We start from the raw sequence: 12,844 nt of genomic DNA, 5'->3' as shown, positions 1-12,844 counted from the left end.
GTTCCTAAAGAAACAAAGTGTGTGGTGGTTAAACAATTGAACGCCAAATGAAATTATTGTAAAGGATTTGTCTTTAATGTTCAAATCAAGACAGCTGACAGGTCTGCAAGTACTGCATATCTATATACAGTATCTATCTATAGATATATTGCTGAAGCAAATGGTTAAAATAATGCGCGCAGTAAATCTGGTGATTGTCGCATCCGTTATTAGCGCTGGTAAGTCTCGTGCAATTGAACCTATGATCCGATGATGCGAGTCGATTGGCGTCGTTTTTTATGCGTCGGAATCTAGGATAATAACGATTGTTTAGGCAGGTGCGACACCACTATCGCCAGGCCCACAGTCACAAGGAACATCGGTGATAAAGCCGCATAAGTCTGGGTTGACCGCATCCGGCAACGGATTGCCAAAGGACGAAGGAAAGCCATTTGCCAAACCCTATAACTGCAAAGGCCCTTGTAATCCCAATCAACTCTTCAGTAAGTTAATGTAATAAGCTAAGTTTTAAGAACAGTACTATTTTTTCGACTAGTTGCTTAATAATAATTGTGCGGTACAGTACTTAATACTAAGTCCACTTTTGCTATAGTTTTTATATGCGCTTTAACCTATGCATACTGTATATATCTACATAGAGCTTTTATATACATTTCTTATTTGTATATACACAAATGGCTTCGAAATTCTACAGACATTGGCCGTGGACCAGATTCTCTAACGTCGCATGCAAACGGTCGCTTTACGCAAGACGCACTTGCCAATGTTATGGCTGGAGCCCCTGTAATGAACATTCGAATCCCCATCCGAAAACCCAACCAACACTCGACATCCGCTACCGTACCACCGGCAAATAACACAACAACAAAATCCGTCGTCAATTTGTCCAATGCCAATCCCCCAGCGGCTGCAATGCTAAAGCGGATATTTAATTGGTCCTGACAATGTTCCTCCAATTTTTAGTGGTATTTACTCTATTACAGTAAAATTTACGAATTTGAATGTTTTCGCTTTGTTTGGACTTGGTTTGACGTGCAGTTGTTCCCGGAGAATAATTTACCAAAACCCATGGAAAATAATTAAGCCGACACATGACCTGCAGGCAAAACAGCTTTACATTTACAGTAGACTCGCGGTGTCGTAACACTTTTAACGAATTGCTTACTTCTTATCGGTCAAAATACAAAGTTTCTCGAATTATATTTACCCATTACTGTATTTGCTTTTTGCTGCGCTTTTAGCACGTACCGACTTCAAATAACCTCACTATTTAACCGACCACAGAAAAACAATACACATTACGTACGGAAACTGCGTTCTGCCTTCACATAACACACCTGCTGTTTTTACATGAACAGAGCAAAAGAATCCACAACACGATTTTGTAGACACTTGAAATATTATAATTTTTTTCTTGACCGCCATGTGTGATACCAAGTTAAGTATGCTTACACGATATATAAACATCGTGTAATTAACTTTCGCGTGTTTCTATTATGGTGCACATTACATCAAATAATACCTTCGTGAAATTTAATTATACGGCTGCATTCTCGATTACGGATGTGGTAATTGATAAAAGTAAAGTATGACTAACGAGTAACTGTTAAGTTTGCGAGCATGGAAAGTTTTCATAGTCTCCGATCTGAATATCTGTTATGTGCGGATGTGCATTTACACTTGATCCTTGTAATGCTGCTGCTTGCCAATCATGGAGCTTGGACGAAAACGCCGAATCCCGGGCACCATGATCACCGGACAGCCATGATCTTTCAAAAGTACCAACCGTTAAAACTTCGCCCCGGACCAGGAACAAGCTTTGCCAATGACTTCAGCGCTTTTGCCAGACCGTTTGCTTGCTTGCAGTGTTTGCGACCACCTCAGTTTAATGGCGCGTTTTCTGCAGAAAATCCGGAATACGGTAAGTACTATGTAATATACGGAATCTCGTCAATCATCAGTAAACTGCAGAAAGCTATATCATTAAGGAATTACAGGGAGTTCAGCTGGTAACCGCGGTTCCGATTTTCTCACCAATGCCAACACCCGGTACAGTCAGTTTTCAGCTGCAATGCCGTATGCCGGTCCTGGAACATTTAGCGTCAGGATTGCTCGCAACCGTCCAGAAGCCAATCCCACGTTGGCGCCCCGTTTTACTATTGCCACAACATTTGCATCAACGTTAACATCGGTGTCAAAAACCCCACACGTCGCGTCCGCGGCAACCGATGATGTAAAGGTCAACAAACGTGTATCCGTACCAAACACCGTAATAAATTTATCGCAGTCGGCTCCGCTAACCGCAGCCAGTCTTAAAGAGTTGTTTGGATGGTAGCTCCCTGGATTATGTCGTACTTCCGCACAAATCGCCATTTTTAAAGATTTCTACAGAGGTAATTGAAATTTTTGCTTTTCTTTTACTTCAGTGAAAAATATGTCAGTATTGGTTAACAGCTTTGGTCCTGTTTTTGCAATAAAGGAAAGAATTAAACACATCAAATACAGAAGTCAAATGCATAATTGACATGTTTTATTTGCCATAACGTCACAAGCATGCACGAAAAGCTGCCGGCTCGATGAGTTATCATACGAATACCTCGATTTCACACAACATTAATTTTAAAGCTGCTTCATAAGTACACTTGGCCAAAAGCTTAGTAAGTCCGATACAGAATGAAAAAGAGAAAGAAAAGGAAACTTCGATGCACTCTAGATCAGCCGAATCCTGCAAAACCATCTCAACCACATCCCGCTACACAAAAAACGGACTTCTAACAGAACACATCGACGGATTAGCTCGACGCCAGCCCAACATCCACCCAATAATTCACACAATTAAAAACGCTCAACGGCATAACACTATTGCGAGCCTTATTCACAACCGATCACATTCCACCTGTACGCCTATGCATTTCTCCGCCAATGTAACTCAACGGGATAAAGATAGATGCGTTCAGTAAACAGATAAACTGGCAGTCTACTGGAGTTTCCGGTCAGCCGCTAACTGGGCCTCCGCGGTACGCTTCTTTAGTACAACATCGGTTAACTGGTGCTGCAAGTCAGCATTCTGTGCGGTTAAACCTTCAATGGCTATCTTCATGCGCTGCACCAGTTCTACAACTTCCGCGCCGGACATCCTCTCACTACGCAGCAAAAAAATGCATCATTAGACCATACTTTCAGAGTAAAAATATTTTTCTTACGAAACTTTTTTTCCGGCAAAAATATAACTGTACACTCAACAACTTAACCATTAACAATCTTTCGAATACCAAATAACTCAGCGCTATATGAATACTGATATAAAATTAATTCTGCTGCCACTTGCAAGTGACATAAGGACTTACACATCCGCAACTGTGGGAATATTTGCGGCGGCAAATTCCCAGTTGGGTGCGACCGCGAAGTCCAAACCAATGTTTACGCTGTCGTGTGTCAAATTAGCTCCGTTCCATGCAGGTGCAAAGGACACATTCTATAACACAATTCGCGTAAATCTGCTGTCTCACAAGCAGAAAAGAAAAGTGTCCCGTTAAATTTTCCTAATTAGCATACCTTTGCAGGCGTTTTTATTACTCGCGGAGGCTTTTCCGGTTTTACGTCAACCGGCGGGACATGCGATGCAGGGTGCCGGGACTCGTTTTCGGATTCACTAGTTGCACTGTCCAACCGTCGGGACAACTATAATGGTCAATCTTTCTCAATATTCCTTAACTACAGAGAGCATTTTTAACTTTTAAGGCAAAAGTTTACTCACAATCGGCGAGCTTCGAGGAGGCAGCTGGGGCGGCGGATTGCCTCCCGTGACGAGGGATGTTTGGTGCAGCAGTCCGCCGGGAGAATGTTTCGCCGCCGAATTCGGCTGCGGCTGGCCTTGAAGATCCAGCGAAGCGCTGCGGGAATGCCAGGAACGTGGAGGCGGAGGAGGAGCGATAACAGAGTTAGTGGCGGCCGGCTGGGCTTGCACGGTGCCACTAGTAACGATGCTGTTCGCGGCGGATGTGGGCGCCATAAGGCTGAGACTATTGGGCATGGCCACGGTGCCGGCAGAGAATGAACGTGCATCCCGAACAGCGGCTTTCGTATTGGAAGTCGTCAGAGTCGATCGTGGGGATGGTTTCACGGCCACGGGATGGGGAAGATTTTTGTCCTGTACACCAAATGCGCAAGCAATTAACAATCTTGACGGAAAGCTACAGTAGCAACATCAATAACAAGCTGATACTACGTAATATTTCGTACAAGATTTCACAGATATCTTCTCCACAGCAATGCTATAGAAGAATGAAAGACAGCAAAAACAGAACGAAATAAAATATCAAGTCTAATTTAAACTTTAAAAAGAATAATGAAATCGAAAATCTAACAAACGGTTTCAGTAAGTACTGTAGCAATGTCGTAGCAATATGTCACCAGACAAGCTTTTGTTCTTACCGTATCGAGCGAGGCTCGAAACTGCACTGGACCACGATTATGATTCCGGGGCGATTCACTAAATTTGGTCCACTAGAAATTAAACGAAGACGCTGACGTTCAGTTTCAAATAATACAAGTGGGTAACGGAAGAAAGCAACGAACCTCAGGTTGGTGCAAATTGTCACCAGCTGGAATGGAAGAGGGCGCCGACTGTTGTGATGCCTTAACCACCAATTTGGTCGACGCTCGCAATGACACTGGCAGATGCGGCGGCAAACTCATCCCATGACGACGAGCCACGCTCAGATGCATGGCGTAACAGAACTCCGACAATGTCAAGCGGCCATCGCGATCCACATCACTAATATTCCTGTAAAGAAAACGCAATTCTATACACGCTCATTATTCAGTCACAAAACGTACGCATGCCCGTACCAAATCTCTCCTAAATCCTGTAAAGGCAACTGCGAATTTTCGAAGAAAACGCGCGCATCTTTCCCTGCACAAAATTCAAAAAATAAATAATAAAAATCCCAAAACATACTGAAACTTAAATCGTATCCAGAGCGAATTATCCAAAGCGATAATTACCTTCGACGTATCCGCGCACATCTGGTTGCAATCGCAAAAACAAACTCAAATACCACGCCCGCTGCTCCGGCTGAATACGCCAGGGATCTTCCGGATCCTCATTCTCCGAATCCTCCGACACTTCTTCATTATTATCCAGTAAACCATGACTTTCCTCTTCATAACCCGGCCACTGGTGTATCGTTGCGCCTGCAACATGCATACCCCATAATCATCGCTTCCCGCACCAGCGCTAATCTCCGAGGTCGAACGTACTTAAGACCGATGGCGAGCTCCTGTTGGACACCTTGGAGATGGCCGACTGCGTCTCCCCCACATCGTGCTCGTCGGCCTCTGAGTCTTTTTCGTCGGACGATGACTCCTCGGAATCACTATGCGATTTCGCATCGGATTCCTCCGCATGCTCCTGGCTGCTTTCCATTACAGCCGGCTCCGTGCCGCGGAAGCTGCTGCTGTCCTTGTCGTGCGGTCCCACCCCGCTGGTCGACGGGATCATCGTTATGGATGATGTGAAGCTGCCGTCCGGATGCGGCACCTGTTAGGAGAATTAAAATTCAACGGAACACATAAAAAATTAAAAACAGAAAATGATTTACTATTAATATTATGGATTAATATTATCTGTTATCATTCGCAGCTGCCGCAACTTAACGAAGATAGTGGGGGATCACGGTGCACTATTGCATCGCCAGCGTAAATTATGAGCAACAAAGGTGTTGCAATTTAGGGATGACAAATTGTCAATGAGTTTTAATCAGCCCGATAACCGTCTAGTGTGACTGTCCTGATCAAAGTTAAGAGTCCCAGCGGTAAAACACAAGTGCGCTAATTGCAGGAAGCAGTAGTCATGTGTATTACGTAAGCCTGGCTGATGATTCTGATCTAACAGTCACAAAAAGCACAACAAAATCTGCCCACTGTTTTGATATCGGAATATTGTCGCAGTTTATTGAACTGTTCATAAGTTTCTTAACAAGATTAAAATAAACTATGTCCTCACTAAAATAAACTATCCTTCTTTTATAAAAATTGATTCTGATAGAAATTCGCTTTCCTAAAAAGCAAGTCCAAAATCACAAAAAATCAAAAGGAGGCACATGCCAACGTCGATAGCAAAAACAGAAAACCGCTGATATTTTCAATCTCTGCGAATTTTTTTCCCAATCAAACTTCAAACCTTTTTGGGGAAAAAATAACGCCATTAATTAGAAAATTTACCGTGCAAATTTATATTCTAGCAAAACTGATGTGAAGTGGGAAAACATACCGCAGATGACGAGGTGACGCGTGTCTGCGACGACGGCATCGCGTACGGCGCTTGTGCTCCACTGGAAATGGGGAATGCGGAGCCAGCGGCGCGGGGCTCCACACTGCTGGCTGCCACTGGCCCCAATGCAGGGGCAGGATAATGAGGATGATCATTATGTGCCGCAGCGGCCGCCATGAGAGGCTGGGTGGGGAAGGAACCATTGGCATTGTGAATGGCAGCCATTTGGCGTCCCGCGACGGGCGGTTTGTAGCCAGGTGAAGCTGTGCTGCTGCCTGCTGCGCTGCTTAGCTGGGGTGTTAGATTCAGCGAGGCTGACGCGGATCCCGAAGAGGACATTGTGGATGGAACGATGGATAGCGCCAGCAGGACCTTGGAGGTTCAGTACCCCCTGGATATCATCAAGAATCACGAGATCGGTAGGATTTAACCGTAAAAACAGGTTTACACTGTTAACGCAAACAGCGTAACAGAACCATTCCCGATTAAATGATTCCGCTGCAAAACGAGATATAACATCCAGCTATAAAATGCAAACAACAATCTAAGTATTATAATTACTGTAAATGTAAATCAGTAGCTGTAAACAGTAAATATGGATTTGACAAAGTTTTAAAAGCAACAAGGCTGCAGCGACTCAGTGGCAAGTCTGGAGTCTCTTAATAAATTCTTCGGCCCACAAGGTGACAAGCTGCGTGTCTCGTGTATACAGTACCGAATACTACCGATCACTGCTGTGCCATGTACATGTATGTACCGATGTACAATGCACTGTAGTGGCTGCACACTGCACAGTACATTTTTAACACCGCATGTAAGTACTGTACAATAAATTATTATGGGCCAGTATGCCTGAAAAATAGGCGAAACATGTCGACATTACAACCACCGTGCTGTCGGTAACGTTAATCCCGACAACATTTCGAGGTATCTCGCTATAATCAGCACCCACTTCCGGTTCTCCTGTTCTGCATTGTTTTCTTCTTCTCGTATTCAATGTTTTTCTGGATTTTAATAAATGCCGTGTACATATCGTATTCTAGAAACGTCATCTGCGACTGTGAGTAACGGTGCGGAGTGCGGACCTTTAGTACAACACAGCAGACATCGTACAATTTCCGGTGAAATATATTGTAGATAAGTGATACCTTAATGATCCTGCGATGAATCCTACTGGCTTTCTCAGAATAATATTTTATAAACTTCAAAATGCTTCACTGATACGTGGACATAAGACTTAATACTGGTTAGTGTAATTGTGATCACCTTTTGGCAGTTGCTGCTGTTACAAAGACCGGCAGATCATATGTGATCGCGATTCGGTACAGATTGTACGAGTATAACCCACAACGAAGCACAATTTACTACATGTGGATGTATTTACTACATGCATTTCACAAACCATCATTACAAAAAAAACTAAGATAGTAAAATTTACAAGCGCAAGTTCAAGAAGTGCAGTAATGTTATGGTGCTACATAAAGAACAGTTTCGAAGAAATAAAAAACGCTCAATCTAATCAAACCAACAATTCAGCTCATGCCTGATTCTACATACTTAGTGCGCTTAAAAACACTTAAACAAGCAGTCATTTACACAGAAGCTAAACAACAGATCGAGAAAAAACTTGAGCGACCAGGGCAGTCATTCCCTGTTGAACAAAATACTGGCCAATCTGGCAAACTCCTCCGGCCATTTTCGGGGCTGATCACCCATCAATTCCCGAATCCCCCACGTGTCTAATGTATCGTACAGATTCATCTGTCGCATTCTTTTAACGCAACCTTCCCGGACCACGCGCTTACAGCGACGCGACAGCACATTCCCACTCACTTCGCTTCCGAGCACTTGTGCCCACGCAATCCACGCCAGACCCTCCACTCGGAACTCAAGGAGCAATCCCATCGCTTCCTGCGGCATCAACTGTCGCAAAATCGACTTGATCAACGCAGTGCTCACATTGTCCAACAGCAGGCCCACTTGGCGCCGACTGCGGGCAATTCGCCGCATGCGTTTCCAATAGGCCAACATCCGCATTCCCGCTAGCAGAAACATATAATAAATGTTCTGCACGATGCACGCTCGCGGGGAACTGGCCAAGTCCAGCATGATCGGACAGTATTTGCCCCGCACTGACGACACGATGGTTTCGTGGACCCGATCGCAGTACGTCTCCAAGACCGGCACGGTGTAACTGAGATTCACGGCCACGAAACGTTCCATGTCGACGCTGATGCCCATAGCGGCCAAATCAAACAGCCAACCATACCACGACATTGTGGTCTGACCTATTAAATTACAGCTGAAGAATTAATCCACAAAATAAATTGTAATTTCAGGAAAAAATGTTCGGTACGTACCTTCATGGTTATTTCCGCCATGTAGCAGAGCTGACGCTTCCAGACTGGAATGGTTAGATATCGGCAGCGGAATGTTTCTGTGCGTTTTCCGTGGTGCTATCGTAAGGCCGTATTTTTTGTAAAAGATAGTGTACGCTCGCGCAAATAACTTCAGACGATCCGGATAAGGCGTAATAAACAAAATGTCATCGAAGAAGCGCACCAGCATCTCATCCTCCTGGACGTGGAAATCCATGTCCCTTTCCAAAATACTCAAATACAGATTCAACAGCCAACCAGATGCGGGAGCGCCTTGTGGAACGCCGAGGTTGAACTCATACCTGCAAAGATCAACCCAAAAGATAATGCAAAAAACTTATCAAGTTATAAAATTAATCATTTTAACGAAAAACAGGAGAAAATTCTTCAATGCTTTAAGGGATTTGGCCCGGTACATAGCACCAAATTCGTGTACATACACGGGAATATTCGCTTACGCGCACTTCCAAACACTTTTTTCGGTTGCTTTTTGACATTGTGTAGGAAAATGGTTTGTGTACACAGGCGTGAAATCCGTTTCTGCGCGCAACATCCGGTTCGGGAGTTATGGCTGTTAGAAAATTCCAAAAAGTTTAAATGCATTCAGGTGTACCAAAAGTCTCATTATGGACCAATCCCTTTCAAATTTTGCACGTAAATGCACATAACCATGAAGATCATTCTTACACGGATCCAGACGTGCACGATTTTTTTCGAATTTTAAAATGAATTCTAAAATTTTTGAAATTCATTTTAAAACTTGGAAAGCATGCTAGAACAGTGGATCGCTGTAAGAACGATCTTCATGATCATGCGCATTTACCTGGAAAATTTGAAAGGGATCGGTCCATAATGAGACTTTTGGTACACCTGAATGCATTTAAACTTTTTGGAATTTTCCAACAGCCATATCTCCCGTACCGGATGTTGCGCGCAGAAACGGATTTCACGCCTATTTATACAAATCTTTTGGCTACAAAATACCTTAAAGCAATGGAAAAACATGTTCGAGAGTGCGCGACAGCGAAAGTTCCCATGTATGTACACGAATTTGGTGCTATGTACCGGGCCAAATCCCTTAACTGTTAGTGCAGTTCAGACTAGCAAATTTAAGAGCGTCACAGTAATCACACGACCACAAAATCTGCTTATTCTTACCAATTTCCCTTGTACTTAAAAATGGGTATTTTCATATAGTGGAACACAGAACTTAAAACTCTCTCCAGTGGCAGTATTTGTGGCTTTAAACCCCGACAGCAGTCATCAACCGGTTCTCCCTGAATAACCACACGAAATCGCGGGGACGATTTGCGGTATTCTTCTCCCGCAGCAGCATTTGCACGGAACAAGTCATACACCGCGACGGCTTTTATTCCATCCTTCTCGCATTTATCATACAATTGTTCGAAGAAGGTCTTTATTGCACCGGTGTTCACTGACTCATAAGCCCGTGAAATATCGAAAGCAAGGAACAGCAGAGGCCGGGTGTCCTGTTTTTGCAGTCGTTCAGCGCGAAATTTCTGCCAAACAGCCTGGATGTCTTTGTCACTCTGACAACCAAAGCCTTTCTCGAAATATCGCGCCGCCAAGCAGTCGGTTGCAAGTTTCACTTTTTTCAACGCAAGACATTTCGTCTCGTCTTCGGCTAGTTGTGGGAATGACGAATCAAGCACCATAAGAGGTCGGATCCCATTTGGCCTGGGCAAATAAAAAAAATAAAATTAAACCCGTTCCGCAGAAGTCGCACGAGTAGACTTACCAATAACGTTTATTTTACTATTTTTCTATTGGTAAACTAACAATAAATACGTACTTTAGGCAACACACCAAATTAACCACAAAAACCTTAGAAGTCTCAAAAATAATCACATAATGGTATTTTACTTGGGTACAAATCGCGGTCGATAAACTGCCGAACGGCGCATCAGGAAAAGCTCCTCGTCACTGTGCTGACTGGGCATGTCTAGTTTCACCCAAAAATTCTTATCAATTCTTTCTCGCACCGCCGCACGCACTAACTCATCCCAAATCTCCCGTCGATAAAAAACATATTCATTCCTCCGGAAATTGGTCAACGTCACGTAATACAGTCGATTGACCAACGGATTCACCAGGCGATCATAAACCCAGAAAATAAATCCCGCATAAAACAACTGACTCCGCTCTGCATCCGTCTGTTTCAGCCACGGGATATCGCTAAATCGCGTCCCAGCGATCACATGCAACACGGAAATAAATTCCCCGCGGCCGACCGCCAGGTAGTCATGGAGGCCGCGGCAAAATATCTTCCAGTTGTAATTACCGCCAAAAATCTTCTTATACGGCAGAACCTCGTACAGATACGCCTGTACGTATACGCGCACATCATTGGTCGGTGTGGCAAGCCGGTAGACATTGACGTCGTCCAGCGGCTTGCTTCTCACGAATTCCCTGAACTGTTTTAGCAACGCAGCTTCACGACGCAAGGCTTTCTCGAGAGTGAAGCTTGCAGACGCTGGTTGTGGGTTTTCTTCTTTGCCAACTTCTTCGGCTTTTGACTTATGGGGTGTTTTGTTCTCCGAAAATTCAAGCGACTCGTCTGCAACAAAGCAAGTTAAAAATAGCCGACAGTGCCGCGACACTATTGCAGACATGCGCACTGCGCAGAATGGCCAAGTTATGTTAACAATAATTTAGGGTTTTTTAAATTTTAAAAAAACAGTTTCACAAAGAAAATTGTCCGACCCAGATCAGCGCAGAAACAACACCGGCGACGTATTCGGGGCTCCTTTGTCGTCAAAGGCGCCGCAAAGCATTGGAAACATGGTGGGACAATGAATAAAACAAAGCGAAATATGCAATAAAATTCACCAAAAGTTGGAAAGATCACTACGAGTATGGAAACAGAATAAAAATACAGTAACACTGTAACAGCGCAGATTGTAAAATTCATTTTGAAAGATAAACTGCAATTTTGTTAATGCGTTCCGTATTGTGATTTTTAGCTTCTATCCGAGTACGTGTTACAGTTGTCCCAAAAGTCCAAAACGTTACATACAATGATACAATAATAATAGTAACAATATCCGTAAAGAAAATGAACTAGGGAACTGCACTACCGGTGCCATGCAGTCATAACACTCCAGGTTTTACATGCAAATGATTTGCGATGCTGTGAATGGTACAAAAATAAAAAAAAACTTACCCACTGTCCGTCCAGCTGCCTGCGGATCTTCCTGCACGAGGCCATTGTCCCAGCAGGCGTCGATGTAGTGCAGGGGGGCCCATTTGGCTTGCACCTTGTAGGGAGGAGTCCGGTCAACGCTCTGGATGATCTTGGCCATCATGCTGCTCAATTCCCGCTGCAGCTGCGGCTTACGCTGGATCTCATCAAACAAGCCCTTCCATCCAAACGGCCCGCTGGCTTTGCTGGCCTGGTCCTCGCTGGGAAGCAGCTGCACACGCAGAGGACGCAGCGGTTCATGGACCAGCTGGTTGTGGGGCAGATATACCGTTGCCAGTCCTGGATGGTTGATATTACCCCATGGAGGTCGCGGATTCTTTCGCTTTTCTGGGTTTTCTCCACCGTCCTTTTTGTCGATATTGGGCTGCGTCGGAATCGTGCGCTGGTTTTTCGGAGTATCTTCGTCGTCTGTTATCAAGCTGCTGCTCAGCTGTTCAACGTCCATATCCATTGTTTCACAATTAATTGGCAAACGGGAATAAAATATTGAATAAAGGGAATGTTATCAGTTATCACGAATGGAGACGCAAGCTGTAATAAGGACCAACAATCCTGCGAGTTCCGGAGTTCGCAAGTCGCAACTTTTACGCCAGTTTCAGACTGCAGAGTGAAAAATAAAGGCTGGAGCGGCTGTTCCGTACAAGTGAACAAAAGTTTGTTCACTTGTTGAGCGCGTTGTATTATGTATATTGCAATACGCAGCAACCGGCCAATAGAAGTTTCGCGGACCGCCTTATAACCGGAAGCTACCTAAAGTGGCCGTTAAAAGCCTGAAACTCTCGAAATAATTTCAATAAGCATTAAAAAATAAATAATAATAATAGCATTATTTAAATGCAAATGTAGGAATTCGGCAAAATTATGCGATCAAACTACTGTAGATACAATGATACATGGTCCGCACAAGACTGTTTTTCACAGCAGTGTGCTAGCAAAGAAGCTGTTATGTACGTCCACTAAATTTTGGAT

General features: G+C 44.0%; 2 protein-coding genes and 1 long non-coding RNA gene across 4 annotated transcripts; 1 reads left to right on the top strand and 2 right to left on the bottom strand.

The window, feature by feature from the left end:
* Positions 1 to 49: 49 nt before the first annotated feature.
* On the top strand, positions 50 to 945 carry LOC129594227 (uncharacterized). Of its 2 annotated transcripts, none has more exons than XR_008691175.1 (3): positions 50 to 218; positions 318 to 482; positions 695 to 945. It is a non-coding gene; the product is annotated as an uncharacterized LOC129594227 (long non-coding RNA). The 2 variants fall into 2 exon arrangements; XR_008691176.1 differs by having other exon boundaries at positions 314 to 482.
* Positions 946 to 2,515: 1,570 nt separating this feature from the next.
* LOC129594155 (ralBP1-associated Eps domain-containing protein 2-like) lies at positions 2,516 to 6,938 on the bottom strand. The gene is made up of 10 exons (XM_055490740.1): positions 6,275 to 6,938; positions 5,263 to 5,542; positions 5,008 to 5,196; positions 4,852 to 4,915; positions 4,579 to 4,786; positions 4,435 to 4,506; positions 3,758 to 4,150; positions 3,556 to 3,681; positions 3,348 to 3,475; positions 2,516 to 3,143 (listed from the first exon to the last, which is right to left on the bottom strand). Exons 1-10 carry the CDS (start codon positions 6,611 to 6,613, stop codon positions 2,978 to 2,980), a joined length of 1,965 nt encoding a protein of 654 aa, XP_055346715.1. The 5' UTR covers positions 6,614 to 6,938; the 3' UTR covers positions 2,516 to 2,977.
* A 683-nt stretch (positions 6,939 to 7,621) lies between these two features.
* Positions 7,622 to 12,520, bottom strand: LOC129594153 (telomerase reverse transcriptase-like). The gene is made up of 5 exons (XM_055490737.1): positions 11,837 to 12,520; positions 10,537 to 11,230; positions 9,811 to 10,350; positions 8,635 to 8,954; positions 7,622 to 8,562 (listed from the first exon to the last, which is right to left on the bottom strand). Exons 1-5 carry the CDS (start codon positions 12,324 to 12,326, stop codon positions 7,919 to 7,921), a joined length of 2,688 nt encoding a protein of 895 aa, XP_055346712.1. The 5' UTR covers positions 12,327 to 12,520; the 3' UTR covers positions 7,622 to 7,918.
* Between the last annotated feature and the right edge of the window lie 324 nt (positions 12,521 to 12,844).

Source organism: Paramacrobiotus metropolitanus, unplaced genomic scaffold (assembly GCF_019649055.1).
Source record: "Paramacrobiotus metropolitanus isolate TYO unplaced genomic scaffold, Prichtersi_v1.0 Parri_scaffold0000066, whole genome shotgun sequence".
NCBI classification, from domain to species: Eukaryota; Metazoa; Tardigrada; class Eutardigrada; order Parachela; family Macrobiotidae; genus Paramacrobiotus; species Paramacrobiotus metropolitanus.
The sequence above is the reverse complement of the archived record's forward strand: the minus strand, read 5'-3'. Positions and strand labels throughout refer to the sequence as shown.

Bases quoted from the DNA above. Each gene is read 5' to 3' on its own strand.
- LOC129594155 (XM_055490740.1), bottom strand. From the start codon at position 6,613: ATGTCCTCTTCGGGATCCGCGTCAGCCTCGCTGAATCTAACACCCCAG. The intron at 4,787-4,851 runs GTACGGGCATGC...TTTTCTTTACAG, and splicing joins CAGGATTTAGGAGAGATTTG to GAATATTAGTGATGTGGATC. The intron at 3,144-3,347 runs GTAAGTCCTTAT...TTTGCTGCGTAG, and splicing joins ATTCCCACAGTTGCGGATGT to TGAGAGGATGTCCGGCGCGG.
- LOC129594153 (XM_055490737.1), bottom strand. From the start codon at position 12,326: ATGGATATGGACGTTGAACAGCTGAGCAGCAGCTTGATAACAGACGAC. The intron at 10,351-10,536 runs GTAAAATACCAT...TTATTTGCCCAG, and splicing joins CGACCGCGATTTGTACCCAA to GCCAAATGGGATCCGACCTC. The intron at 8,563-8,634 runs GTACGTACCGAA...GTAATTTAATAG, and splicing joins TGGCGGAAATAACCATGAAG to GTCAGACCACAATGTCGTGG.